Below are 27,484 nucleotides of genomic sequence, written 5' to 3'. Positions count from 1 at the left end.
CGGGAAGCGAGGCGGGAGCTGGCCGCGTCCCCGCCCCCCCCCCCCCGCCCGTGACAGACAGGGGAGCGGCCCCACCCCTCAGGGCTTGACCGGCGGCGGCCCCCCGGCCCTCCCAGGACCCGTGCTGGCCCGGCTGTTCCCGAAGGGGAGGGCCTGGCCTGTCCTGCCTGCTGGAGACCAGCTCCGGCCGGACAGACGGCCACGGGCGGTGCGCTGGCTCGTCCCCTTGGCCCCCACCCCCGCCCCCTGCGAGACGACCTCTGAGCCCTCGGATCATCCCGCCTGTCACCGAGCGTCTGCCTGGGGTTTGGGCCCGACGGTCTATGCCGCAGGGCGATCTCTGCGGGGCTTTGGGCCGTGGTGGGCTATCAGTGTGACCTACGGACTACGGTCAGCCGTGCGGAGGCTGGCTCCCGCGTGGACAAGCCCCAGGCTTGGGTTGGTGTCCCTGGTTGTTGACCCGCCGTGCATACCGCCACACGGCGTTGCCGGGAGGGGTACGTGCTGTCTACACGAGCCCTGGGACTCTGTGTTCTCTCGCTGTAAGAAACCATAGGCTGAGCAGCACAGCTTTTTGGAGTTCTGGGTCCTTCTGGCCGAACGTCGAAGCTGAGGGTGGCCTTGGGGCCCCCGACACCGTGACAGGCACCGAGCCCTCTGTGAGTGGGTCTGGGAGAGTGCCTTCCCAGGCCAGGGTGCCCGGGGCTCCAATGCCAGCCAAGCCCGGCGGGGAGGTCGCTGCCCAGGGAGAGCCCCTCTCCCTCCTCCACGTGGTGGCCGTGGCCACAGAGGAGCCCGTCACAGCCTTCACACGAGCAGCAGGTGAGTCCGGGCAGGGGGCGGGGAGCGCGGGGCTACAATGAGACGGGGGAGGGCGTCTGCCAGCCTCTGGTCCGGAGCCGTGGACCCCGCACGCACGCGGCCTGCAGGCCCCATGGTGACAACGCCCAGGTTCCCTTTTGAGGGGTGATGGGGTGGTTTCCTGAATGGGGTCCCTTGGTGGAATACGAGGGTTCATAAGGGACTGTGTGCCCTCCTTCCATCTCTGATAAACGTGCGTGTGTTTCCATGGTGTCCCTCACGTGGCTGGAAACTACCGCTCGAGGAGCCTCCGTGCCCCCCACCCCCGTCCCCGCCTGGGACAGGGGCCTTGTGAGCAGGTGGCCCAGCCTGCCCCTCCAGCAGCGTCACCCAGACTCTGGGCACACCCTGTTGGTTTGGGAGGTTAACTGGTGGCAGTGAGAAATGCACGTCTCGGAGATCGGTGGTGTTTCTGCAACTTGTGTTACGTAGTGGGCGTTCTACACGTGGGCAGATAATCACACACACACGTGTACACGTGGGTGCAGGCTCATGACTCGAGATCTGGCGCTTACGGTGTGTTTTTCACAAAGCCGTGTCCGGGACGGGTGTCCCCAGGGCGCCCAGCCTCGCACCCTCCGGTGGCCGGGGAAGCCACACGCGAGTGAAGGCTGGTTCCACAGCTGATGCGCCGGGACCGGCGGCCTAGACATCGCCCCACGTGAGGGGCAGCCTCTGCTGGGTACCCGCCCTCATTACCGTCACAGAGGCCGGGGAACCGGGTCTTCTGGGTTTTCAAGAGAAGCCAGAATACAGGCTATTTACGGGACTCGGTTGACCACAAAGTAAAAACAAACAGCAACCCCTAACTAGATGTGGGTCGAAACTGCAAGGACCAAAGAGACAGGAAGCAACCCAGGTATCCGTGGACGGTGTCCGTGGACAGAAGGACGGCTAAACCAACCATGGTCCATCCATACGTGGAACGTGACCCGGCCACGGAAAGGAAGCACTGATACCCTGACACCCGCCACACGTGGACGGACCTGAGAACATGGTGCTCCGTGCAAGGAGCCAGACACAAGAGGAGAAGTGCCGTGAGCCCCATTTACGGGAAGGAAGCGTCCGGAACAGGTAAATCCCGGGACAGAGCAGACGGCCGGGTGCTGAGGGCTGGGGGGCGGCAGACGGGGATTAGCTGCCTACCGGGTTCCGTGATTTTTTGGGGGACTAGGCAGGTGGGTGGTCGTGCGGCACTGTGGGTGTGTGCGAGGCCCCAGAACTGCGTGGTTTAAAAGGGCTAAAATGGAGGGGCGCCTGGGTGGCTCAGTCGGTTGAGCGTCTGATGAGACTTCGGCTCAGGTCGTGATCTCGCGGTTTCTGAGTTCGAGCCCCGCGTCGGGCTCTGTGCTAATGGCTCGGAGCCTGGCGCCTGCCTGGGATTCTGTGTCTCTCTCTCTCTCTGCCCCTTCCCAGCTCATGCTCTGTCTCTTTCTCTGTCTCAAAAATAAACGTTAAAAAAAAAGGAAGAGTAGGGACACCTGGGTGGCTCAATCAGTTCAGCGTCCGACCTTGGCTCAGGTCATGATCTCACAGTTCGTGGGTCCGAGCCCCGCCTCGGGCTCTGTGCTGACCGCTCGGAGCCTGGAACCTGTTTCGGATTCTGTGTCTCCCTCTCTCCCTCTCTCTGCCCCTCCCCCGCTCACGATCTGTCTCTCTCTCAGAAATAGTCATAAACAAAAGGCCGCAATGCAGACCCTATACCGCGTGTAACTGGCCACGAGAAAGCACAAGCAAACGGCACGCAGGGTGCAGCGGGGCGGGCGGCGAGACGGGGCTGCACGCGCTGCCAGAGCCCGCGTCCGGCGAGACCCCGTGCTTGTGCGTCTGCACGTGGGCCCCGGGTCCTTGCCGGCATCACCACGGGGCGCGGCGAGGCTCGCTCGCAGCCGCCGGCCCCCCCCGCCCCGCCGCGCCCCGGCTTACGGTCATGGGGATGTTCCAGGCCATGTACACGTGGGACTTGAAGCTGTCCATCCACACCTCCGCTGCCCGCAGGGCGTTGCGCTTGGCGTAGTAGTCGATGTCGTTGTTGTAGGGCTTCTTGCTGCGCTCGATGTGGGCCACGCGGGAGCAGGGGAGCACCTCCATGCTGCCGCCACACTGCCACACCTGTGGGGACACAGCACGGCCGCCCGCGGGCCCGGGACCACGCTCCAGAGCCCGCTCCGGGGAGACGGCCTCCCCCTCCGGGTCTCCCACCACATTCGTCTCTCCTGCCCCCTGCCCCCCTGCCCTGTGCTTGCTCCGTGCGGGGGTGGGGGGGGGACTGGCCCGGGGGCTTCAACACGAGCCGCTGCCCCCCCCCCCCCGCCAGAGGAACAAGCCCGCAGTCCAGTCTGGAAAGAGCAGGCCGACCATCCAGACACCCTCGATCCACGGTGCTGGCCTCGCAGACGCTGCCTCAAGCACCCCAGACACACCCGGTCTCGGCCAAAGAAAGCGTCTTACAGCTGCTTCCCGGAGCGCAGGACTCCCTGAAGTCCCTAACTGTCCCCAAAGACCCTGACCCGCGGGCGCACCGTCCTCTCCTCGTCTGTCTCAGTGCACAGCCTGACCATCCAGACACCCTCTTGGGGCTGCCGCTCACTCACTACAGAGCCGAGCCCTCGTTTGGGGAAGGTGACGGGGGATCCCTGCCTCCTCCCCTGCCCGACTTTGCCTTCAGAAAGCAGGGGAAGGAGGGGGGACATCTCGCAGCTGAGGGTCCCCCTCCTGACACCCCACACGGCCGCAACAAGTCATGTCCGGGCAGGTGGGACGTCCTGTGTGTGGGGGGAGGCTGGGGGTTCCTCACGGGTTCCCAGCACGCGGCCAACAGTCTCCCCCTGCTGGGCTCCTAGCCCGCGGGGGACCCACGCTCTGCCCGCTGCACAGAGCCCAGCGGACAGCGCCAGCTCCTTCACGCTGACGGTGGGGACCCTGCCCCCAGCGCCTGGTCCTGGGAGGCTGCAGGGCAGCGGGGAGGCTGGGGACGCAGCTGGACGCCTGCTGAGCCAGGAATGTTCCAGAAGGCAAACGGAAGCACCACAGTGGGAGCCTGGCGGACCTGCAGGGACGGTGCCGTGATTCCCCCCCCCCCCCCCCCGGGCCTTCTGCAGCCGCCATCACTGTGCAGCCTGGAGGGGCCTCCGTGCCTCAGCTGGCCCCCGGTGCTCCCGGGGCTCCCTGCCCCCACCTGTCTCTCCTCTGCTCTCCCCACGGCCCCAGGGCCTTTGCACCTGCGAGCAAGCCTCTGCTCAGATGCCTCCTCTTTGTGGTCCCCTCCTCACTCTCTGACGTGACGCTGCAGCCCCTTGGTCCCGTCACCCCTGGTCTGTCTGTCCCTCTGCGGCCTGCGCTCCGGGACCACGGCCCCACCCGCTGCACTCAGAACAAAACGGGCGCGTGGTCAGCACTCAGCACAGGCTGTTCGATGGATGAATGAATTCACGTTCAGGAATCTGTTAGCAACCGCCAGACCTGCCCAGCAGAACTTTCTGCGGGGACGGGCGTGTTCTAGATCGGGACCGCCGAAAGGTGAGCCACGGCTGCGCCCGGCCACTGAGCCCTTGAAACGTGTGCGGCTGGTGCGGCCACCCTGGATGGCGCGGCCGCAGGACAGGATGGCGGGAAAGGCCCCGCTCGGTCTGGTTCAGTGGCCTCAAGCCTTAGTTACGTGAGGGCGGCTGGACACAGACTGTCGCACGCGGGGCTTTGTGGGCGAGCTCAGGGCCCCTTCAGACCCCCGTCTTTCCTGGGCAACATTCGGCCACGGTCTGTCTCCTCCGCTCAGAAAGGCGAGAGCGTTTCCGGACGGCGGGAGCTGGGGTCATTCTCCCCGTCCTCCGGGCTGGGCCCCACAGGGTGCTCAGGGTTGGGGGGCGAGGGCCGCAGGTGCCTGAGGTCAAGGGGGCATCTGCAACCTTCCCCAAGCCGCTGGACGCGCAGGCACACGCCCGCCTGGCATCCCAACAGCACGTGGGCTCAGGGATTTCGGGGTGGAGGGGGGACATCCCCACTCGCTCTGCAAGCACCCCAACGGCGGAGGAAAGGACAAACGCCCACCGACCGGGCCTCACCCAGGTCGGCGTGCTGGCGCACAGCCCCCATCCCGGACCCGGCCGTCAAATGTCTTCTCTGCATTGGAGCCGCGGACGACCCTACCGAGGGCGGAGACCGTCGCCCGAGCCCCCGAGTGCGTGACTCGCGCACACCAGAGGGGGGCAGAGCGGCCGAGTGCCGGGTCCCAGCTCGGGCCCCAGGACACCCTGCTCGGGCCTCAGCTCCCTGTGCCCTGGCCACCACCACGAGGACGAGCCGGGGCCGGCCCTCCGGAGAGGGCGCGGTCGGCCCACAGCTTCGCGGGCTAAGGAAATGGCTCCTAAGCCGCAGAGTCTGAAGGGAGGCTCCCAGCCGGGAGCTACCTGATGCAGCCGCGAGGGGCGGCTGCACGCGGGGGCAACGCAGCAAACCCTAGTCAACACCTGCTGCCCAGGACAGGCCCCGTTCACGCCCGCTGACCTGGCGTCCCGGTCCACGGCAACTCTCGAGGGCGTCCCGGTGGACGACGAAGCACGCGGTCGCCTTGCTCTTGTCGGAGGCCTGCGCGCCCGTCACACTGGTAGGTGTGCGTCCGAGAGAGGGCTGCACCGAGGGGCCGTCCGCCTCCCCCACAAACACTCCCGGGGACATCGCCTGCAGGCCCCAGCGAATGACACGCTCCCCTGTGCCGAGTGGAGGCAGCGAAGGCCGCCGTGGGGGGTGAAACCCCCCCCGGGAGGCTCGCCCACGCCCCCAAACCAGGTCAGAGCGACAGGAAGTAGGCAGGTGAGCTCGCCCGGGGTTCTGGGCATCACCGGATGGACAGCTTCTGTGCGGGGCAGGAGCCAGGTAGGGCCGGCGGGGGCACTTCTACGTGGAGGTGACGGGGCCAAGGCTCCGGTGACATCATGGACCCCACCTTCCCACTCCCCTGTAGCTAGAGGAGGCCGTGCCAGACGGTTCTGGCCAACGAGACGAGAGCAGAGGTCTCGGGGTGGGGCTTGTAGGAAAGCTACGGCTTACCCTGATTAGAAAAAAAAGAAACAGACTCAGCTGCAGGGCCCTTTGCCCTTCTTTCTGGATACGGACGTGAGGTCTGGAGGAGTGGCAGCCACTCTGTGGCCGGGAGGCAACCATCGTGAGGCTCAGGGTCTATACAGCAGGGCCGGCCGGCCGGCGGAAAGTTAGAGACGTCAGCTCCGTGCTTCGTGAGAGAGGCGGAGCCCCCCATCTGCTCAAGCCTCTGTTGGTGGGGATCCTGTCGCCGTGTTCCTGACTGAGGAGGCTGGACTAGGTGGTGCCGGGAGGACAGAAAGCCCAACGACCCCGTGTCAGTGCGGCGCAGGGTTAAGTCCGGTGGAAACAGGGGTGGAGGCACCGAGAGGTCAGGAGACGGGCCGGGGTCACGCGGCCGGCTCGTGGTGCGGCAGGCAGCCTGGGCTGTTGCGTGAACCCCTCAGCCCGGAGGCGCCACGGATCTGAGTCACACCCGCCTGTGCCTCCACCGGTAATTATCTCCGTCAACCCTGCCAACTGCCCCCCACACAGAACAGCAGACGCAAAGGGGGGACCAGGCGTCAGGTCGGCAGGCAGCCGTGCAGAGGGAAGGAGTGCGGGGCGGGGGGACCTCAACCCCCCGCATCCCAGCTCCTCGGACGTCCTACCGGTGCCAGAGGGCGCGTGGTCACCGTGGAGCGGTCGGACCGTCCCCGCCGTGGCGGCGCACCGTGGGCCCGCGGGGCTGGGACTGAGACCCGCCGCGGCCTGGCCGCCACGTCTGCCGCGGGCCGGCGCTCTCAGAACGTTGGGAAGCCAGGAGCCGCCTGCGCGATTCCCCGGTGCCTCCTCGCCCCCCGAGCACAGTCACCCCCGGGGGCTTCGCCCGCGTCCACGCGGCTGCGGGAGGGGGGCGTGCCCCACAGCAGTTTCCGGAGACGCCCTCTGGACCCTGAGCTCATTCGAGGTGCCAGGAGCGCGGCCCCAGCCCTCAGGGCCCTAGGCTTCTCGGCCAGCCCGCCCGCCTTCACCCGCGCTGAGCTGTCCCCGTGCAGTGAGGCCGTCGGCCCGGCACGAGGAGCACCGCCTCCGGAGAGCGGCTGTCACCCGCCCTGTGCTCTGGGTCAGAGTCTCGGGGGCCTCACGCCCGTCCACTACGCCACGCACGCCCACGTGCACACGTGCACGCTCAGCCCTCAGTCCCTCCCGTCTGTGACAGCCCCCCCATGGAACGGGCCACGGTTCCACGGGGCCGCTCTCCTGCCCCGTGGCGAGGCCACTCCGGAGGCCACGGGGCCTCCGCTTTCCAGGCGGGGCGGGAGCCCCGTGCCGACGCATCCGGAGGCCCCCCGCAGACCCGTGTGCTCTCAAGGCTTTCTGTGTCAGCTCCACGCAGCATCGCTGTGGCCTCCGTGGGGGAGTGGGGGCCCCCGACTCACAGTTCACCCCGCGGGCCTCACCACCTCCCTGGGAAGACCCACCGAAAACGTCGGTTGCAGGCGGAGAGGCCCCCGTGGCCAGCTTTGGCCACGCTGGACGGCTGGGGTACAGCGGGAGGGGGCCCATGGAGGGCGTCCACGGAGGGCGTCCACGGAGGACTGCCCGGGGTCGAGACAGGCAGAACACACGTGGCTCCTGGGTGCTCAGCATGGCCTGGGCCATGAGCGGTGCGGGCTCTCCTTCATCAGTGTCTGCATCACAACGTCTGAGAAGCACCTTGCGGAGATCGGTGTGGGCAGGGTGGGGGACGGGGCGGCCACTGTGTCGGCCACGCTCCCACCCACGGCTTGGGCACTCCCGACCCCTTCAAACAGATGCTGGCCCCGAAACCAGGCCAGCCCAGCAGCCCCGAAGTGCAGGGACAGGCCGGGTCGTGGGTGGGGCTGGGGACACACCCGTCCCAGGACTGTTCAGAAGGGAGGGCTGCTCCAACGGGGTGTGGGGAAGAGGGGGTTGATTCTGGAGTGCTCAGATGTTCGTGGCCGTGACGGGCTCGTTCAGAAGGGGGCCGGTCCCGCGCCGCGTGGACGAGGCGGGTGGGGAGATCGGTCCCTGATTCTGTTGCTGCGGAGGGAAAAGCCAGGCCTGTGTGTGAACCTCGCCTGCTGGTTTTCTGTGTCTGATGACGTGACTCCTGGGCCTCGCTGTCCTCAGGGTGGAGGGACCGTCCTCCTGGACTAGCCGATTCCCAGGGGCAGCAGACGGCCTGCCCGAGGGGCTCCCTTGGCGTGCAAACCACCCGGCCCAGGACAGCCTCCGGCCCAGCCTCCTCCACCCTGGCCTCCTGGCCCCGAATGCCCCCCGTGGCCTGGCTGCCCCACCTCTGGGCCCCCGAGGAACACCCTCTCCTCAGAGGCAGCCGGGCCCTGACCTGCCGGCCTTACCACACCCAACGGCCGGCAGCCGGCCGGGGGCTCAGACAGCGGGGCCTCAGGCCCGTTCCCCAGGTGGTCGCCTCACACAGGCCCCACTGTCGTCCCACAGCTGGGGTGAGGAAGGTTCCAGCCTCTTGCAAAGTCAGAGTGTGCTGCTTTGAGGCTGAAGACGCGGGCCGTGGAGGGGCCCTCCCCCGGGGCGTCCTCGCCTGGCTCTCTGGTCCAGCCCACGAGAAGCACACTCGGGAGAAAATGCTGCACAGATGCCCTGGGCCTTGCAGGCCCGACGGGGCCCACGTCTTCCAGCCACTTTGGCAGAACGGAGGTAACGAGGTTTCATCCGCGACCTGCCCAGGGTCCTCATCTCTTACTCGCGGGATTTGCGGGTGGCACAGCACAGGCTTCCAGGGACAAAATAATTCCTTGCTCTGGGTGGCACCACCGTGTGTGCAGACGCAGTCAGCGTCTAAATTAAGGCTCCGTGGAATGCGTTCCCGGGCTCTCCGATGTGACTTCAGGCAGGAAGGACTTTGTGAGCACGGTCCTCAGCACCCGGTGACACTGTTTCTTTAGTAGCCACCTTGCTGAGACTGTTCGATAAGCCCACCTAAGGAGACACCCTTCCCCACCCACCTGGCCATCCCCATCCATTTGTTCACCTGCCCTCCCCTGCACCCACCCACCCACCCACCTGAACACCCATCCACCCGTCCACCCCTCCCTCCCTCCCTCCCTCCATCCATTCACCCACCTACACACTCATCCATCCATCTCTCCATCCATCCGTCCATCCATCCATCCCTCCATCCCTCCATCCATCCATCCATCTGTCCATCCATCCATCCATCCATTCACCCACCTACACACTCATCCATCCATCTCTCCATCCATCTGTCCATCCATCTATCCCTCCATCCCTCCATCCATCCATCCCTCCATCCATCCATCTGTCCATCCATCCATCCATCCACCCACCCACCTGAACACCCATCCACCCGTCCACCCCTCCCTCCCTCCCTCCCTCCCTCCCTCCCTCCATCCATTCACCCACCTACACACTCATCCATCCATCTCTCCATCCATCCGTCCATCCATCCATCCCTCCATCCCTCCATCCATCCATCCCTCCATCCATCCATCCATCCATCCATCCGTCCATCCATCCATCCCTCCATCCGTCCATCCATCCATCCCTCCATCCATCCATCCATCCATCTGTCCATCCATCCATCCACCCACCCACCCACCTGAACACCCATCCACCCGTCCACCCCTCCCTCTCTCCCTCCCTCCATCCATCCATCCATTCACCCACCTATACACTCATCCATCCATCTATCCCTCCATCCCTCCATCCATCCATCCCTCCATCCATCCATCTGTCCATCCATCCATCCATCCATCCACCTGTAGACCCATCCACCCGTCCACCCCTCCCTCCCTCCCTCCCTCTATCCATCCATCCGTCTGTCCATCTGTCCATCCACCCATCCCTCCCTTCATCCATCCATCTACTCACCCACCTACACACTCATCCATCCATCTCTCCATCCTTCCATCCATCCACCCACACACCTATCCCTCCATCCCTCCATTCATCCATCCGTCCACCCACCCACCTGTCCATCCATCCATCCGTCCGTCCATCCACCCGTCAGTCCACCTGTCTGTCCACCCATCCCCCACCCGTCCATCTGCATCAGTCTCTACAACCAGCCTGACTATCCAGGCACTATGCAGAGCTCTCTTTTTAAGACAAGGGGGTCAGAACGAGATGTCCACGCCCGGCCTCCTCGCCGAGGCCTTCAGACAAGAGGCTGGAAGCCCCAGAGGCTCAGCTGAGACCCAGCCTCACAGGCCATCTCACCTGGTGCAAACCCAGCAGGTGCCCGGCCACCGTCTTCCTTTCGGGCAGCGCACAATTTCCCCCTTGAACAAGCAACCACTTGTAGTCACTCAGGAGACGACTGCGCGTAGGACTTTTAGAGATTTCGCATCTGAACCTACTTTACAAGATTTACAATCAGCTCGGTGCCCCCCCCCCACAACCCCAGCCCGGGTCCAGTGCTGCTGCCTCTCTCTTGTCCCACGAACCCCTCGCTCTGCAGGAACGATCCAGCTCCAGGGGCAGAACAGACTGGGTTTAGCTTTGGAAAGGCATCTCCCAGGGCTCAGCTGGGCTCAACGCATGCATTTCTGACAAGCAAACGTCTCTCCCTGGGACGGTCTGTGCACACACACATATGCTTTCGAACAGCTGCTTCCCCGCTCCGTTCCCTGCGTCAGACCCACAGACACTCCGAGTGGGGCTCTCGTTCCAAGCTCCTGCCGCTTGTTTCCGTGAACGTGTCAAACGCTTCAAACAAACAAGAGAGAAAAAATAGCTTCCTTCCTTCTAAACGAGTGGTTCTCAAAGTGTGGTCACAGGACCAGCAGCAGCGTCACCTGGGGCGCCCCAGAAATGCAGGTGGCCGTCGGCTCCAGACCTGACCTGCGGAGTCAGAGGCTCTGGGGCCAGCCCCACGACCTGTACTTTAACAAGCCCTCCGGGGGGTCCCGACGTGTGCCGGGGTCCGGGGGCGGCTGCGCGAAGTGCGCGAGGCCTCTGTCCCCGCCTCCGCCCTCTGACCACCTTGCACACTTGGTGTCACCGTGTGGCCCAGAAGCCCCGTCCCTCGGACACCACCCGAGGCTGCGGCTGTGTGGTCCTGCACTTCCTGTCCTCAAGCGGAGGTGAGGCTATACCTCTTAGGTGACGGCCCCCGCGCGCCAAGCCCCCTGCAGCTGGACGAAGTGATGGAGGGCTCTGGTCAATACCACGGACGTGGGACTCTTCCCTGTCCGCTCTGGACACGCGGAAACGGTGGGTAGGCTGCTTAGGAGTTAAAAGCATCCGTGGAAAACCACAGTTAGCTCCCCACCGCTCGGAAGGAGCAGAAGCCCGCCGGCCGGAGTGGGGCTGGCGCCACAGGGGCAGGACCCTGAGCCTCCCGGAGGGCCGGGGACCGGGTGTGGGGCCTGGGGCCGGGCCGGGCGCCCCAACTGTGAGCGGAAGCTGACACACCGGCTCCGACTGCCCCCCGGGATGCAGCCAGACACGGTGAGAGACGAAGCAGAGACCGGAGCCGGCGACTGTGTGACGGGGGGAGCCCTGGGACGAAACCCCAGCCACCCAGTTTTGAGCGGAGGCCTGGGGTGGGGGTGGGGGCAGGCACGCAGAAATCTGCGACTCCCGTCCAGGGACGAGTGAGCGCGAAGGTGCCGTTCCCGCGAAAGGGAGATCTCCACACAAATGTACGGAGCGCACGCGGAAAATCCGGTTCCGGAAGAGTCACCTACCAACCCAAGACGGGACTTCGGGAAAGAGAGAGAACCGGCAGGAAGGTCGTAAGCAGACGGGGAGGACTGACCGCGAGGACTGTCGGAGCCGAAGGAAGGAGGGAGAGCGTCCATCGGGAGAGGAGAGGAGGTTACGAGTTACGGCCAACGGTCACGGAACAGCCACGTGTGAGAAGCGGAACGCGCAGAGACACGACACGCGCTCGCGGAGATGAGAAACCACAGCTACGGAAGTGGCCTGGGTCGCCGTCTGGACACGGCCGGAGACACTGGTCCCTCACGGGGACGTGACTGAGCGGGGCACCCAGGAGGCGCGGCCCAGCGGCGAAGGGACGGGAAGTGGGGGGGCCTGTGCGCGCCCGGCAGCACCCCGACGTGGGGGGGAGGCCTTCCCGCCAGCGGTCAAGGGCGGAGGCGTGGGGGGGGTGGTGAGGAGCCGCGGTCTGCTGTGTGAAAACAAAACAAGAAAGATGACGAAGATCCATCCCTCAGGGATTCAAGCCTTTGCTGTGGAAACGTGTCAGAAGCAGCTGCGGTCAGACAGCTTCTCGGACGGGCCAGAGACGAAGGGGGACAGGCGTGCTCACGAACGTCCTGTCTGCGAGGGGCCGCGTCTGCATCACACGGTGCAGGTTAAGACCAGCTGGAAGACCAGGAACGGCGTGGAAAAAACGGGCAGCGGCCGAGCGTTCGTGCTCGTTAGCAACTGAAAAGACGCAGAGTCAGTCAACGCAGACGCTCCCTCCGTGTCCGCCTCGTTTGCCACAGGTAAAAATCACTCACTCAGGTCCCGGGGCCCCGTAAGCCCCGGGCAGCCGTCTCTCGCACGCACCGCTGGTGAGAGGTCACACGCAGACACACGCACTCACACGCATGCAGAGCAGCGGGGCGCAGGGAGGGAGATCTGGCAAGTTCTACAAAAGCCACAGAAACACGAAGTCCGTCTGGCTCAGCAGGTCCACCTCTAGACAGCCCTCCGGAGGAAACCGCGACCGGAAGGCGCACACGGGGACACGGACCAGCGTGCGGCACAGAGCGGCGAGCCGGCGGACGGGGGCGTGAAGCCCGGTGGGCGCCGTCCTGACCCGTGGCCGCGGAGGACGGCCCCGGGGACGCCCCCCGCTAGTGCAAGGCCCGGGGCCACGTCACGGGTGTGCGAGGGCACGTGGGGACGATGCTCCCACGTGTGCGACGCGGCTCCGACGAGAATCACCCGGGCTGCGGTCCGGTTTGCCCACCCCGGCGTTTTCCCTGATAAAAGCTGCTTTTACGCAGGAGAGGAGAGGGTGTTCCGAAACGCCTGCACAAACACGGGCGCTCACTGCCTGTCTGTTGTGTCAGGCACAAAGCCCCCCGGCCCTGAGTTAGGGTCACATCACGCCTGTGACAGATGGGGAAACTGAGGCTCGGAGAGAGGCCTGGCCAACGCACACGAGTCTCGAGGGGTCTTCCAGAGACCCCATGTGAGCAGTGGGGCTTTTCCACAAATATGTTCAAGAGGACAGGGGCGTCCCCCCGCCTGGAGGCCTGCTTCCTCCGTCCAGGGGGACCTTGCCCTGTGGGCTGCTGGGCATTGGGGGTGCGTCCCCCCATGACCACTACCTTGTCAGGCAGACCCGCCCACTTGTAACTAGGAGAAGCCCTTCCTGAAGGCGGCGGGACGGGGACCTCACCGCCCGCCCTCCCCTCTGCCCACCCCCTGCCCTCCCCTCTGCCCGCTGCCCCCTGGGGAGGTCTAGGACCGGCCCGGAGACACCCTGCGACGCCTGACGGCAGGGCCCCCTGCCCCGAGCGTGGACGGCGTGGGCACACCTCCCTGGCGCCCTCTGCTGGGAGACACAGGAGCTCAGATAAATGCCCCGTGGGAAGACGTGGGGACACCCGACCCCCCAGCCCCCAGACGGTTAACGCCGCCGCACCCCTCAAAGGGCCGGGCTTTGAAGGTGCACTGACGGCCCCCAGGGCTGAGGGGGCTTTCCTGTAACACCCTGGAGAAGTGGCGAGTCTGAGAGTTTCAAAACAGCGAAGCAAACGATTTCCGATTTCTGTTCCGCGGGAGGCTTTCCCAGCCCAGACCCAGGCCGCTGGATTCTGTCTTGACCTTTATTAACCAGATGGACGCGAAGGATTCATTTCCCCCTAATGGGCTCTCACACTCTCCTCGTTAGCGGAAGAGCAGTTGGCATTTTTACAGTCACAGAAATATACCTTGGCCCCGGGACCCCAGAATTACTCCTCTAAGCGGGCAGAACCGATGACACGTGCTGCACGGCCACCCGTGCCAAGGACAGATCGGAAACAGCCACGGCTGTGAGGTCCACCTGTGCGGGAAAGGCAGCGGAAAGGCCACGGGGCCGCCTGCGGTCTCTGCCACGAGGGCCATGCTCCCGCCCCAGGGCCTTTGCACTTGCTGCCCCTCGGCTGGGAATGCCCTTCCCCGTAGCCGCACGGCTCGCTTCCTCTCCGCCTTTACGCCCGCTCGGACGTGGCCTCCCTCCCCTGATTGTCCCGTATAAAATGACAAGCCCCCATCCCTTCCCCGTGCATGGTTTTCTATGGGTGCCACACGCGTCCCCGTTTAAGACCCGTGCGTGCTCTGTCCCCTGCGGAGCCCCCAGCATCTAGCGCGGCGTGGCAGACACCCGCGAGAAGTTGCTCAACAAACGAAGCGCTTGCTTTCTCTGCCGTGCCCCCCACCCCGGGCTCCAGCGTCTAGCACGTCACAGGGAGGCCCGCCCTCCCCTCCCCTCCCCTCCCCTCCCGGGGGCCTCCTGTGCCCACTCTACAGACGCACCGGCACTTACACTGGGTTGCGCACAGCAGGGAACGAGGCAGCCGCGGCCCCTGACTATTCCAGCGGGTCGGGGAGCGGGAGGCATCGGTGGGAGGCGGTGGGCAGAGCCAGATCGTGTGAGGAAGAAAGCACCGTGGGGCTGAGACCAGGGTCCAGAAGCGGCAGGGGCCGGAAGGACTCCCCGCAGAGAGGGGCCAGCCTGGCTCGGCCACGGAAGGGGAGGGTGGGTGGGGGCACGTGGGGAGGGGTGCTGAGGGTCACGGGAGGGAGTTTGGGCTCGGCCCTCAGGGTGAGGGGGGGCCCCGGGGCTCCCTGGGCTTCTGAATGGAGCGGATAAGAAGGGGGACGGGGCGAGGCCAGGTCGGATGCGGGGCGCCAGGCAGCTGCCACAGACCCCCCCCCCCCGCCCTCGGGCCGCCAGCACCTCCACGGGGACAGACCTCCCCCTCCCCCCAGCCGTCAGCACCTCTGCAGGCACAGACCGCCCCAGCCGCCAGCCTGCCCACGGTGGACGTCTGCTCTGGGGATACGGACGGAGGGCACCTGGTCACCCTGCGCCGGTCTCTGGCCCACGGTGGGTGGGTTTGTGGGGAGACCCTGCTCTGAGGTCCGGGACCGGCAGGCCCCCGGCCGGCGGCAGGGGTAGGCGCAGGCGTAGGGCGTGACCCTGGCCCCCAGCACCGGGCCTCCCCGCCGGCCCCCTTTCACGTTCCGTCCTCCCCTCTCGTGTTCCCAGTGCCCCGCATCTTGCCGGGGCGTCTCTGCGTCCTGGCAAGCTACCTGAGCCCCGTCGGCGACGAAAGTAACAACACGGATAAACGTGCGCGTCCACACTGCTGCCTGCCGCACACCTGTACCCCGATTTACGCCCGTAGTTACCTCGTCCCCTCCCGCAGCGGACCGCACCCCCCCTCCCGCCCCCGCGTCTGCCCGAGTCCTCCCCGCACGGGCGGGACCCTGCCCAGCCCCCACTTTACAGAGCGGACACCGGGGACGTTGGGGTCCCAGCCGCGGTCACGGGGCCGGGGGGCCAAGCACAGAGGCTTCCTCCATCGCCACAGAGGCTCCTGTCTTCCTGCCACGGTAACGCCCCCCTGCGACGCCCTGTGGGCGTCACCACCAGTGAGAAGCCACCCAGGTGAGACCGTGCCCGTCCCTCCTCCGCCCTCTGACCGTCAAAACCAGCAGTGGCTGCCGGCGGTTTCGGGGGGGCATGTCTCGCCCACGGGACCGGGGGTCTCCCAGGCTCCACCACCCCCCGTCTCCTTGTGTTTACCAAGCGTGCGCCCCGCTTCTGGATGCCCCCTCCCTGCGGGCGCTCACCACACGGGCCCAACACGCCCTCCGGCCTCTGCGGGGCGACCTGTTCCCGGCCGGGCGTCCCCGTGCCCCGGCCACCATGCTGTGTGGTGCTCTGTCCTCTGGCACAGTCCCCTCACGGGACTCTCCTCCTTTCCTGTTCTCTGACCTGCCCGATTCCCAGGGGGGACATCCCGTGCTGGCGTCCGAGACCCCGTGCGGTGACATCCAGGGACAGTGCTTCCCGCCCTCGTGCCGAGTTCTTGCTCAGACGGGCCGGGCTCCCGGGGGCCACTGTCCATGCAGAACCTGGCTCCTGGCCTCTGGGGACCCCAGCCTCAGGAGAACGCAGTCGCACTGCTGGGGGGAACCGGGCCTGCTCCCCCCCCCGCCCCCCATCTCTCTGGGGGTATGGTTGTCTGCCCTCCCCGGCCCCTGTGGGCCCCTGAGCCTGTTTGTCCACCCAACCCAACCAGCCCCGCCGAAGCCAGGGTCCAGCTCCTGCCCGGGCCTCCTCCGGCCTCAGGCTGACATCCTCTGCCTGCCCCACTGGGCTTGTGGGGCTCCCCTCTGCCCCCGGGAGGACCCCGGAGGGACTGCTCGGAGCCTGGGGGTCCTCAAGGCTGCGGGAAGCCTCTCCCTGAACCAGACTCGGGAATCGTGTGCAAAGGTTTGGGGTCCGTTGATCGGCACAGCTGAGAACAGTCAAAGGCGGAAAAATCCGCCGCCACATTAACCTCCGGGTTCCGTTCTTAACACGTGTGACTGAAGGTCGAGTGTACGTTTCTTATTCCAAACTGGACCGTGTCAGGGAATTAAATACAGACGCAAACGATCCCGAAATGCTTCAGAGAACTTGAGATTTGGTGTAAGTTTAATTTATTAGATACACTAGCGTTTTTTAAGCACCTGGGGGAATTTCCGCTGTGGTATCAGGCATTCCAGGCGCTTAAAGGGAAAAGTAAATACGTTATATTTATAAGTGTCATTTTAAAAGGTTCAAGGGAATTTAATTAACTAAAGGCAGAGAGGGAACTGATTGTTGTTTAATGGCATTCAATCCGTTCAACCCGAGTTAATCAAACATTAATCAAAGAAAACAGGGAGGTGAGTGTTCTCTCTAATCTCAATCGATTAGACTTATAACCATAATGATATGAGCCCCCAGGTTTAACTTAAAAGCTTAAGGCAAATAGCTTTTGAAAAGTATAATTTCAATAAACCGTGTAGAAAATTTTTAAAACTCGCCTGAAATCATCCCCGCGAATAACAGGTAAAAGTAAACAACCCAGAATCCCAAACCAACCAGAGCTCAGCTCAGCCCAGCTACCGAGCCCGCCGAGCCCCCGCCGGGACATCCCGGCCCTGCTCCTGGGCGCGGGGTGCCCGGCAGAGCGGGGGACACGTATGCAGGCGCGCCAGGCGGGCTCGGGGCCCCAAAGCGGCAGGCCGGCCGGGGGCCGGTTCCCAGAGCAGGCGCCCTGGGCAAGCAGCGTCCGCAGCCCCGAGAATGTGCTGGAAATGCAGATTCCTGGGCCCCGTCTCGCCCTGTGGAGTCCAAATCCCTGGGGTGGAGCCCAGGGGTCTGTGTTTTAAGGAAACCTCTAGAAGATTCAGGTCGGAAAACCGCAGCCTGGGAACCTGGCCCTGCCCTCGGCCCGCCGGCCGGGCGAGCTCCCAGACAGAAGTTTACGGAAGCGCGGCCAGTGGGGCTGTGACTTCAGGGTGCCATTCAGTGAGCCCCGAGGCGGGGTCCCACCCGAGAGGACCCCATTCCCGAGCCACCTGAGCGGAAGCACTCCACAGCTCGGACCCAGGGCCACGGGAGCCAGAAACCCCGCAGGAAGGTGGAGGCGCACGTGTCCCGGGCAGGGAGGGCCGGGGACGGAACCCCAGGTGCGCGTGGGCCACGGGGGAGCAGAGGCCGGGTCACGACCGGGCAGCCGGCACTCGGGGCCCAAACCCCGCACCCCGGAAGCGGGCTGGCTGTCAGGAGCGGCCCCGGAAAGCCGGCCCAGCCCCGCCGGGAGCAAAGCCCTGCACGTCAGCCTTCGAACGCGCCCTCTGCTCCGAACCAAAACCCAATTTTATTTTATTTTTTTCAGACTAAAACGAGGCGCTGGACAACTGTTTCCCCACCGAACTTTTAAAAAGCCAACACAGCGGGGAAGCCACTTTGGCAGAGGAGGCCACGGCCCCACGAGGGCCCAGGGGTGGGGCGGGGCCGGCCTCTGAGAACCCCCCCACTCCAGGCCACCACCCTGCCCGCCCACGGCCCCTCCACCCTCCCAGCTGCTCAGGCCCGAGGGCTAGTGGGAGACCGTTTCAGAGCCCCCGCCCCCAGCAAGCCCTGCGTGCGCTCCCCCGAGAACGTACCCGGACGACACGGGATCTCGCCGTCCCCTCCCCGGTCCAAGCCTCACCCCCCTGCGTTATCCCAGAAGCCCTGGCCGCCCTGTTCCGGCCCTCACTCGCTCCACCCCCGAGTCGCAGGGGTCAGGGGAATCCCCGAAACGTGGAAGCGAAGCCTCTACCCAGAGCCTCCCGTGCCTCTGGGCTCCCTCAGGGCAGAAGCCAGGCTGCTCTCCCTCCCCCACCGCCCCTCGGCTGCACGTGTCGCATCCGGAGCACACCAGGCACGACCCTGCCCCAGGGCCTTTGCATCTGCCGTGCCCTCTGCTTGGAACACCCCTTCCCCTGATCACCCGCAGCTGCCTCACGGCACCAAGAGGTCTTTCCATAGACATCCCTTCTGACGGGGGCGGGGGTGGGTTCCTGACTGATGTCTTTAAAACTGCCCCCTCCCTTGCACTCCTACCCCCTCCCCTGCACTCCTGCCCCCTCCCCTGCAACTCCTGCCCCCCTCCTGCTCTCCTGCCCCTCCCCTGCACTCCTGCCCCTCCCCTGCTCTCCTGCCCCCTTCCCTGCTCTCCTGCCCCTCCCCTGCACTCCTGCCCCCTTCCCTGCTCTCCTTCTCCTGCCCCTCCCCTGCTCTCCTACCCCCTCCCCTGCTCTCCTTCTCCTGCCCCTCCCCTGCTCTCCTACCCCCTCCCCTGCTCTCCTGCCCCCACCCCTGCTCTCCTGCCCCCTCCCCTGACTCCTACCCCCTCCCCTGCTCTCCTGACCCTCCCCTGCACTCCTGCCCCCTCCCCTGCTCTCCTGCCCCTCCCCTGCAACTCCTGCCCCCCTCCTGCTCTCCTGCCCCTCCCCTGCACTCCTGCCCCCTTCCCTGCTCTCCTTCTCCTGCCCCTCCCCTGCTCTCCTACCCCCTCCCCTGCTCTCCTTCTCCTGCCCCTCCCCTGCTCTCCTACCCCCTCCCCTGCTCTCCTGCCCCCACCCCTGCTCTCCTGCCCCCTCCCCTGACTCCTACCCCCTCCCCTGCTCTTCTGACCCTCCCCTGCACTCCTGCCCCCTCCCCTGCTCTCCTGCCCCTCCCCTGCAACTCCTGCCCCCCTACTGCTCTCCTGCCCCTCCCCTGCACTCCTGCCCCCTTCCCTGCTCTCCTGCCCCTCCCCTGCACTCCTGCCCCCTTCCCTGCTCTCCTGCCCCTCCCCTGCAACTCCTGCCCCCCTCCTGCTCTCCTGCCCCTCCCCTGCACTCCTGCCCCCTTCCCTGCTCTCCTGCCCCTCCCCTGCAACTCCTGCCCCCCTCCTGCTCTCCTGACCCTCCCCTGCACTCCTGACCCTCCCCTGCAACTCCTGCCCCCCTCCTGCTCTCCTGCCCCTCCCCTGCTCTCCTGCCCCCACCCCTGCTCTCCTGCCCCCTCCCCTGACTCCTACCCCCTCCCCTGCTCTCCTGACCCTCCCCTGCACTCCTGCCCCCTCCCCTGCTCTCCTGCCCCTCCCCTGCAACTCCTGCCCCCCTCCTGCTCTCCTGCCCCTCCCCTGCACTCCTGCCCCCTTCCCTGCTTTCCTGCCCCTCCCCTGCACTCCTGCCCCCTTCCCTGCTCTCCTGCCCCTCCCCTGCAACTCCTGCCCCCCTCCTGCTCTCCTGCCCCTCCCCTGCACTCCTGCCCCCTTCCCTGCTCTCCTGCCCCTCCCCTGCAACTCCTGCCCCCCTCCTGCTCTCCTGACCCTCCCCTGCACTCCTGACCCTCCCCTGCAACTCCTGCCCCCCTCCTGCTCTCCTGCCCCTCCCCTGCACTCCTGACCCTCCCCTGCAACTCCTGCCCCCCTCCTGCTCTCCTGACCCTCCCCTGCACTCCTGACCCTCCCCTGCTCTCCTTCTCCTGCCCCTCCCCTGCTCTCCTGACCCTCCCCTGCACTCCTGCCCCCTCCCCTGCTCTCCTGCCCCTCCCCTGCAACTCCTGCCCCCCTCCTGCTCTCCTGCCCCTCCCCTGCACTCCTGCCCCCTTCCCTGCTCTCCTGCCCCTCCCCTGCACTCCTGCCCCCTTCCCTGCTCTCCTGCCCCTCCCCTGCAACTCCTGCCCCCCTCCTGCTCTCCTGCCCCTCCCCTGCACTCCTGCCCCCTTCCCTGCTCTCCTGCCCCTCCCCTGCAACTCCTGCCCCCCTCCTGCTCTCCTGACCCTCCCCTGCACTCCTGACCCTCCCCTGCAACTCCTGCCCCCCTCCTGCTCTCCTGACCCTCCCCTGCACTCCTGACCCTTCCCTGCAACTCCTGCCCCCCTCCTGCTCTCCTGACCCTCCCCTGCACTCCTGACCCTCCCCTGCTCTCCTGACCCTCCCCTGCAACTCCTGCCCCTCCCCTGCTCTCCTGCCCCCTCCCCTGCACTCCTGCCCCCTTCCCTGCTCTCCTTCTTCTGCCCCTCCCCTGCTCTCCTACCCCCTCCCCTGCTCTCCTGCCCCCACCCCTGCTCTCCTGCCCCTCCCCTGCACTCCTGCCCCCTTCCCTGCTCTCCTGCCCCTCCCCTGCAACTCCTGCCCCCCTCCTGCTCTCCTGCCCCTCCCCTGCACTCCTGCCCCCTTCCCTGCTCTCCTTCTCCTGCCCCTCCCCTGCTCTCCTACCCCCTCCCCTGCTCTCCTTCTCCTGCCCCTCCCCTGCTCTCCTACCCCCTCCCCTGCTCTCCTGCCCCCACCCCTGCTCTCCTGCCCCCTCCCCGACTCCTACCCCCTCCCCTGCTCTCCTGACCCTCCCCTGCACTCCTGCCCCCTCTCCTGCTCTCCTGCCCCTCCCCTGCACTCCTGCCTCCTCTCCTGCTCTCCTGCCCCTCCCCTGCAACTCCTGCCGCCACCCCTGCTCTCCTGCCCCCTCCCCTGCTCTCCTGCCCCTCCCCTGCTCTCCTGTTCCTCCCCTGCACTCCTACCCCCTCCCCTGCAACTCCTGCCCCTCCCCTGCTCTCCTGCCCCTCCCCTGCTCTCCTGCCCCCTCCCCTGCTCTCCTGTCCCTCCCCTTCTCTCTTGCCCCTCCCCTGCTCTCCTGCTCCTCCCCAGCTCTCCTGCCCCCTCCCCTGCTCTCCTGCCCCTCCCCTGCTCTCCTGCCCCTCCTCTGCACTCCTGCCCCTCCCTGCTTCATTTCTACCTTTGGCGCTTCTCGCCAAATGACACACTTCTCTTCTCTTCTCGCCTCCTCCCTGGAAAGTGAGCTGCAGAAAAGCAGGATCTGTTCCATCTGTTGGTTCCCTCTGGAGCTGCAGGTCTGGCATACAGCCGGCGCTCACAGCGCACGGTAAATGAGGCCCAGCTCCCTGCAGGAAACTCGGGCTCTGGGGAAGGGGCTGGGAGGGTCTCTGGCTGGGAACGCGCTGTCTGAGCACATGGGATCTCCAAAGCCACCTGCTCAGATACGTCGTGTTCTGGTTCTGGCCGTTCACACTCTTGCACGTCCTGCCCAGGGTGCCGTCCCCGAGGGGACGTGTGCCCCAGCCACCGACATTCCCCAAAGCACTGGACGAAGCACCCTCCCACGGAGGCTAGGTTGGCCCTCAGCTTCGGGCATCCAGGAGGGAATGAGCTCTGCTACCCCAGAGTCCCTGACCTGCAACCAAGATTCTTCCAGAACTTTCCATCAGTTCTCCAAGCTGCCAGACAAGGAAGTTTGAAAGCAGAGGGGCCACTGGGGTGCGGGGAAGAGGGTGGCAGGGCCGGGGGCGAAGCCTCACGGATCTCAGTCACTCCCCAGGGCAGCTCGGGGCCTCCCTCGGGGGCTCCGCTGCCCGTGCAGCCCCATGTCCTCCCCAGTCCCCAGGGCCTTTGCACAAACTGCCTCCACGTCCACCGGGAACAGCCATGGTGGCCTCAGGTGCCCACGACCCGCATCTGCACCCCTGCCTCCCACATCCAACCAAGACGAGCACAGAACCGTGTGCAGGGCACGCAGGACAGCTCGGGGGGCGGGTGTCCCGTCGTGGACACTCGGGGTCCCTGTGCCGAAGGACCAGATTCTGACGTTTCCGAGCACGCGTCAGTGCCGCACGTTCGGCGGCAACAAGTGACTCAGCAAACGAAACCAACACGAAACACCGTCCTTTGCTGTCGCGTTCGACAGGCGCCCCGTTCCTCAGTCCCGCGCCACCGTGGGTTCTCGCGACGACTCCCGGTTCGGGGCCTTACGTCCCACGGACCCGTAACCAGCAGCGCACGGCCCGGCCAGCCCCACCGCCAGCACCCCTACACCCCCGTTCCCAGGGCAGCCCCGGGCACCTACCCTCATGCCCAGCTCGATGTTCTCTCCACCATATACCTCCATGCCTGGGTCCAGCAGGCCGATGTCCCCAAAGTACTCCCGGTCCACCACGAACGAGCAGCCAATCATGGCGGGGGTCCTGGTGGGGGGCAGAGACGGCACGTGAGCAGGTCACAGGTGCGTAATCCTGAGCCCCTGGCTGCCCGGCAGCCAGGAGGGCCCAGGACACGGGCAGGCCCCCCACGGGCTTGTCTTTGCATCCTTCAGAGCCTAGTGAAGCACCCGGCACAGACCAAGTCCAAACGCTAACTGAAGAACGTCGATGGGTGACAGAAACCAGCACTCACCTCAGGCAAGTTAGTGCAGGGAATTTTAAAGAAACCAGTTTTCTCAGTGAGTTGTCTGGTCGCCTGAACGTCCCCAGGCTTGAGCCACTTGCCTGTCTCCTTCATCATGTTGTCCTATCTGTACGCTAGGAGTCGGGGCTGCAACAGGCAGTTGCCTAGGTTGTGCCCTGCTCCCCTCGATGGAACCTCACTGATATCAGACTCTCTCTAAATGACATACCTTGAAGTTGTAGAGTGCGCAACCTGTGCAGCTGTGGGCCACAGACTGCCATCTGTTCCATTATTTCTGTAATTACTTACAGCTACACGTTCAAAAAAACGTCAGTAAACGTTGCCTTGTCTTAAGAAACTGTGTCTGTGAAATCACGCGCCTATGTGCTAGCTGTATTTTTTCTACCCACAACAGTGGGTCCCTGGGAAGTGGCCTCACAGGTCACGATGACACAAAGCCGTGGCGAGTAAGAGGACAGCGTCACCGTGGACAGTATCACACGTTCGGTTCTTCACGCACGCACCATTCGTTCCTTCATTCGGTCGTGAACTGAGGACACAGTGTGTGTGTTCTGGGTGGCGAGGATAGAAAGACAAACAGAAAACGTATCTGTAACAAGAAGCAGGTCCAGATGCTGCTGGAAACCGAGACCTTCTAAGCTTTTGCTGAAGGATTTGGTCTCAAACAAAGACAAGGACGGTCTGCTGGCAGGCTGAGCGACTGGAGCCTTCTGGGCCCTAAGCGGAGCCAGCAAAGGGTTCCGGTTGTCCTCGAAGGGCCCCAGGCGGCTCTGGCGCCGGGGTGGGGCCGCCTCCCCCGGGGCCGCCCCCCTCGTCCCCTCCCCCCCCCCCGCCCCCCGCTGCTCCTGCAGGAGCACATCCCTCTTCGGCAAAAACAACACCAAAACTTGGTCTCGGTCACAATTTAAAAGAAGCACTTCTGCTCAGCGACTGGGGAGTCAGAAGTCAATGCCCGTCAGTCGTCCCAGAATAACAGGGACATTAAAGAAACGATTGTCCTTTGACTTATGCAAACATTCAATCTGTCCTGTCGTTAGATTTTGGTCACAAATCTAACGGCAACGAAATTTTAACGCTGCCTTTGGCTTTTAATAGCAAGCGTGTGACGGGCCGCGCTCACCGACGTGCAGAGTCATTTCTCCCGTTTTCTCAACAGCCGCGGAAAATCTCAGGGCGCTCTCTGGTGAATCAAAGCGCCAAATTCCCTGCCAAGTCTATTATAGCCGGTAACGATTTGTTATCCTTGCTCAGAGTTCCAAAATAGACTTAAGATAAACTCACAAGGTGACGGGAGCAGAATCCGTGGGCGTGGGGTTTACCCGCACGCGAGATTCTGCTGTGATTACGGAACGCGGCAAGGCTCGGGATGCTCTGGCTGAGGGGCTCCCGGGTTTCGGGCGACGCCGTGGGGCGTCCTCGCATCGGGGTCGTCCCGGGGCGCGCGGTGCGTGCCCAGGGACTCCCCCGGGAGAGGTAACAGGCGTGCGAGTGCACACGTCTGCAGCAGACACACGGACACACACGGACATCCACGCCCCTGAGCCGTGAAATTCTGGAGCCCCAGACAAGGGGGGGCTGATACAACGAGGATCCCAATGCGCCCTCTGGCCTCCAGGAGACCGACAAGGGTCAAGGTGAGCCAGCGTGCCCCGGCACCTTGAACAGCACGTGCTCGCGGGCTCGGCCAGGCAACGAGCACCCGTCGCGCCGGGCACACGCTCGCTGAGCGAGCACAGGCACCTGGGAAGTGCGCCACGGGCTGCGACTGGGCAGCGACTGGGAGCCACCGTGCACGCATCTGGCACCGAGGGCAGGCAACGTGACGCTGGGCGGTCTGTGGGGACACTGGACGCCGGGCCCTGAATCGGCGCCCTCGGAAGAGTCTGAGGCAACGGCTAGAGCGCCAGAGAGGCCCACGCGCTCCGAGAGGCGGTGGGGGGCAGTGGGGACGGCACGGGCGTGTGCAGCGAGCGTCCAGCCCGGCTCGGAGCTGCCGGCCGTGTGGCCTCACGGGGCTGCCCACCGCCCCGTGCTCAGCCTCTCTGCCCGCGCCCCTGCGGAACCCGATCCGCACGAAGCCGTGTCGCGGCCGAAAGGAGCTCGGCCTGGAGGCCGTCAGCCTGGGGGCTGGAGTGGGCTCGGGGGACGGGACGGGACCCAGTGACCGAGCCTGTGGCCGTGGGGAGCACCCAGCACCCCGGAAGCTCCTCTCCGGAGACCAGCAGAAAAGTCAGACAGGGAACGGCTGCTGTTCCTCCCGTGTAGCTAGAGAAGTGACCACGCGTGTGCGGTGACGTGCATCTGTGTGTGTCTGCACACTTGCGCGTGTGTGCGTCTGTGGGCACTCATGCCAGTGAGAATGTGTGCACAGGTGTGCATGAGTGTGCAAGCATCTGTACACTCCCGTGTCTGCGTGGTTTTGTGTGCACAGGTATGTGTGCATACGGATGTGTGTGCGGGCGTGCAGGTGTGTGTGCAGCTGCGTGTGCATGTCGGGGTGTGCGTGCACGGAGGGGGTATGTGCGTGTGTGCTCCTGTGCAGGTGTGTGTATACTGTGTGCGTGCAGATATGTGTGTGTGCAGCCGGGAGTGCATACCTGTGTGCTGGTGTGTGTGTGTGTGTCTGTGTGTATAAGTGTGTGTGAGAGTGTGCTTGTGTGTGTGTGCGGGATTCGGGTCCTCGCCGCCACACCCCTGACTGTGGGAGGGGCAGGGGGCTGCGAGTGGCCCCCCAGCCCCGCCCTAAGCTCCCTCCACGGGCTGGAAGCTGGCCGACACCCGCAGGGCCCTCACCGTCCCCCAGACACACGGGTGGGACTCTGGACGGGTCCTGGGGACGGGAGGCCCCGCCCCGCGCAGGGGTGCAGGGGCGCAGGGGCTCAGAGCCTGGGACGCGGGCGGGCTCCAGCACCGGGGCGTGTGCACAAGTCTCCCCCAGAAACCCAAGCCTTACAATTTCCATCCCTTCTTCTCTCTCCCTCGAGCTTCGAGGGTGAGGAGCGGCAAGAAAATTCCTAAAGTAAACCCTCCGACACCAGCCCCTCGGGTGCGGAGTAAATTCCCGGCACGGCTTTCGACGTGGACGTGCGAGCTGTGTGCTTCGGAGGGGCAGTGGCTCTTCCGGCCAGGACGCGGGAGGCGACAGACCAGCCCGGACCGGCCGCCAGGCCCGTGGAAGCCAGCTCTCCGGTCCGGTCCGCGGCGAGGGGCGCCTCCCGCAGGCAGCCGGCCGTGCGCGCTTCCCCCGGAGGGCCTGCCAAGCGGGAGGGCCCGAGGGCGTCCTCCCGGTGGGGACCGGGACGAGGCACGAAGGACCTCGAGGCTGCTCGCCTGCACTCCGCGCCTGCGGGCCCCGAGGTTCCGTGTCCGCGTGCGCCCTCCTTCCGTGAATCTGTACTCCGGTGCGTGAGGCCAGTCGTTCCAGAACCCGGGGGACCCGCCCGACCCTCCGTCACCGACCTGAGCCAAAGGCCCTGGCCCCTGACCTCCAGAGAACATCGCCCCGAGCCCCCAGTTCAGAGCCGCTGTCCAGCACCCCCGGGAAGCCGGTCACTTCTCCTCTCCTGACGGCGCCTCCCTGGACGGTCCTGTGAGCCGCGCCACACAGCGTGGCCGCTTCCGTGTCCAGCGTCTCTGGCCCCGCCCAGGGGCCCGAAGTTCCACGGTGCCGTCACTCGTAGGACAGCTCGTCCCGTTCACTCCGGGACGCGTTCCGGCAGCTGGGCAGACGCCAGCCGGTTCACCTGTCACACCTGATGACACGTGGGGCGTTTCCGTCCCTGAGAACGACGGGGCTGCTGTATGCGTCCGCGAGAGTCTCTGCATGGACACGGGCTCTGGTTCCTTCCCGGCGGACGGCAAGACGTGCTTTCTACCTTTGTGGAAAGCCGCCAATGGCCTTCTGAGCTTTGGCCGACTCGCTCTGCCTGCAGCCTCGCGTGGGTGTCCCGCGGGCCCCGCGCCCTCCCCCGCGCCCAGCTGGCGCCTCTCCTCACTCCGGTTCCTCGGCTTCCCTCCTGACCCCCCGACCCCCCGACGGGGTGAGCGTGCTGGCCACACCCACCTCCGTTTGTGGAGAATCTGTTTAAAGCTTCACCTGGAGTTTGACCTCGGGCGTCCAAAGCTCTCAGGTGGTGCTAGGCAGGAGCCAAGTTCGACAAGACACCGTCTGGCCAGAAAATCCCGCTTCGGTGCAGCCCAGGGCGTCCAGGGGCTGCCGGACCTGGGGTCTCTGAGCCCTGAAATGCGAAACGCTAGGCCCCTCTTCTGCTCCTAGCTGGGGAACGCCTAGTGCGTTGTGAACGAAGAAAAGTAACTTTCAAGCCGCTCTTCCTGGCTCCTGGCCCGTCGGTCGGCTTCTGGACGCTCGGATGGCTCTGGGCCCGGTTTTGACGGCAAAGGCTCCAGAGCCCCAGCTCCTGCTCCTTCCAGCTCCCAGGAGCGTCGAGGGCCTGTCTCTGAGAAGCGGCCGTGGGGACAGAGCCGGGCCCCAGGCCCCGAGGGGACTGCTGCTCCGCGTCCGGGGACCCCTCGTACGGGGCGCCCCTCCGTGCTGGCGGTGCTGTTTTCCTCAAGTCACGGAGGTCGGGGCTCGGGCCGAGCTGTCCATCCCTGCTGTCCGCTGACTTCACTGCTGGACGTCCAGGCCGTGCGGGGGCCTGATTTAGCGCCCGTGGCTCTTTGCCAGCAGGGGGTGGGGGCCCGGAAGCCCCCACAAGACCCTCCCGAGGGAGAGAGAGCTTCCGAAGGCACAGTGACACGTGGTCTCGGCCACTCCCACGCACAGTGACCCGTTTCAGCAGGATTTCGGCAGGGACGCGCCAGCTCGGACAGACAGGAAGAGGGACGGTTCCCAG

The 27,484-nt window shown here is 65.4% G+C and overlaps 1 protein-coding gene across 6 annotated transcripts in view; it reads right to left on the bottom strand.

Moving 5' to 3' along the window:
* Positions 1-27,484, bottom strand: part of GALNT9 (polypeptide N-acetylgalactosaminyltransferase 9) — a 106,556-nt gene that overhangs the window by 7,300 nt on the left and 71,772 nt on the right. For 5 of the 6 annotated variants that reach the window (XM_042962361.1, XM_042962366.1, XM_042962365.1 and 2 more), the window contains 2 exons: positions 22,291-22,408; positions 2,788-2,973 (listed from right to left, as the gene is read on the bottom strand). In XM_042962361.1, the coding sequence (XP_042818295.1) occupies positions 2,788-2,973; positions 22,291-22,408 (304 nt within the window). The remainder of the gene's footprint in view (positions 1-2,787; positions 2,974-22,290; positions 22,409-27,484) is intronic. The other variant, XM_042962362.1, reaches the window with a different exon arrangement.

This window comes from Panthera tigris, chromosome D3 (genome assembly GCF_018350195.1).
Source record: "Panthera tigris isolate Pti1 chromosome D3, P.tigris_Pti1_mat1.1, whole genome shotgun sequence".
In the NCBI taxonomy this organism is placed as follows: Eukaryota; Metazoa; Chordata; class Mammalia; order Carnivora; family Felidae; genus Panthera; species Panthera tigris.
Note: the sequence above shows the minus strand (reverse complement) of the source record. Positions and strands in the feature narration are given on the sequence as shown.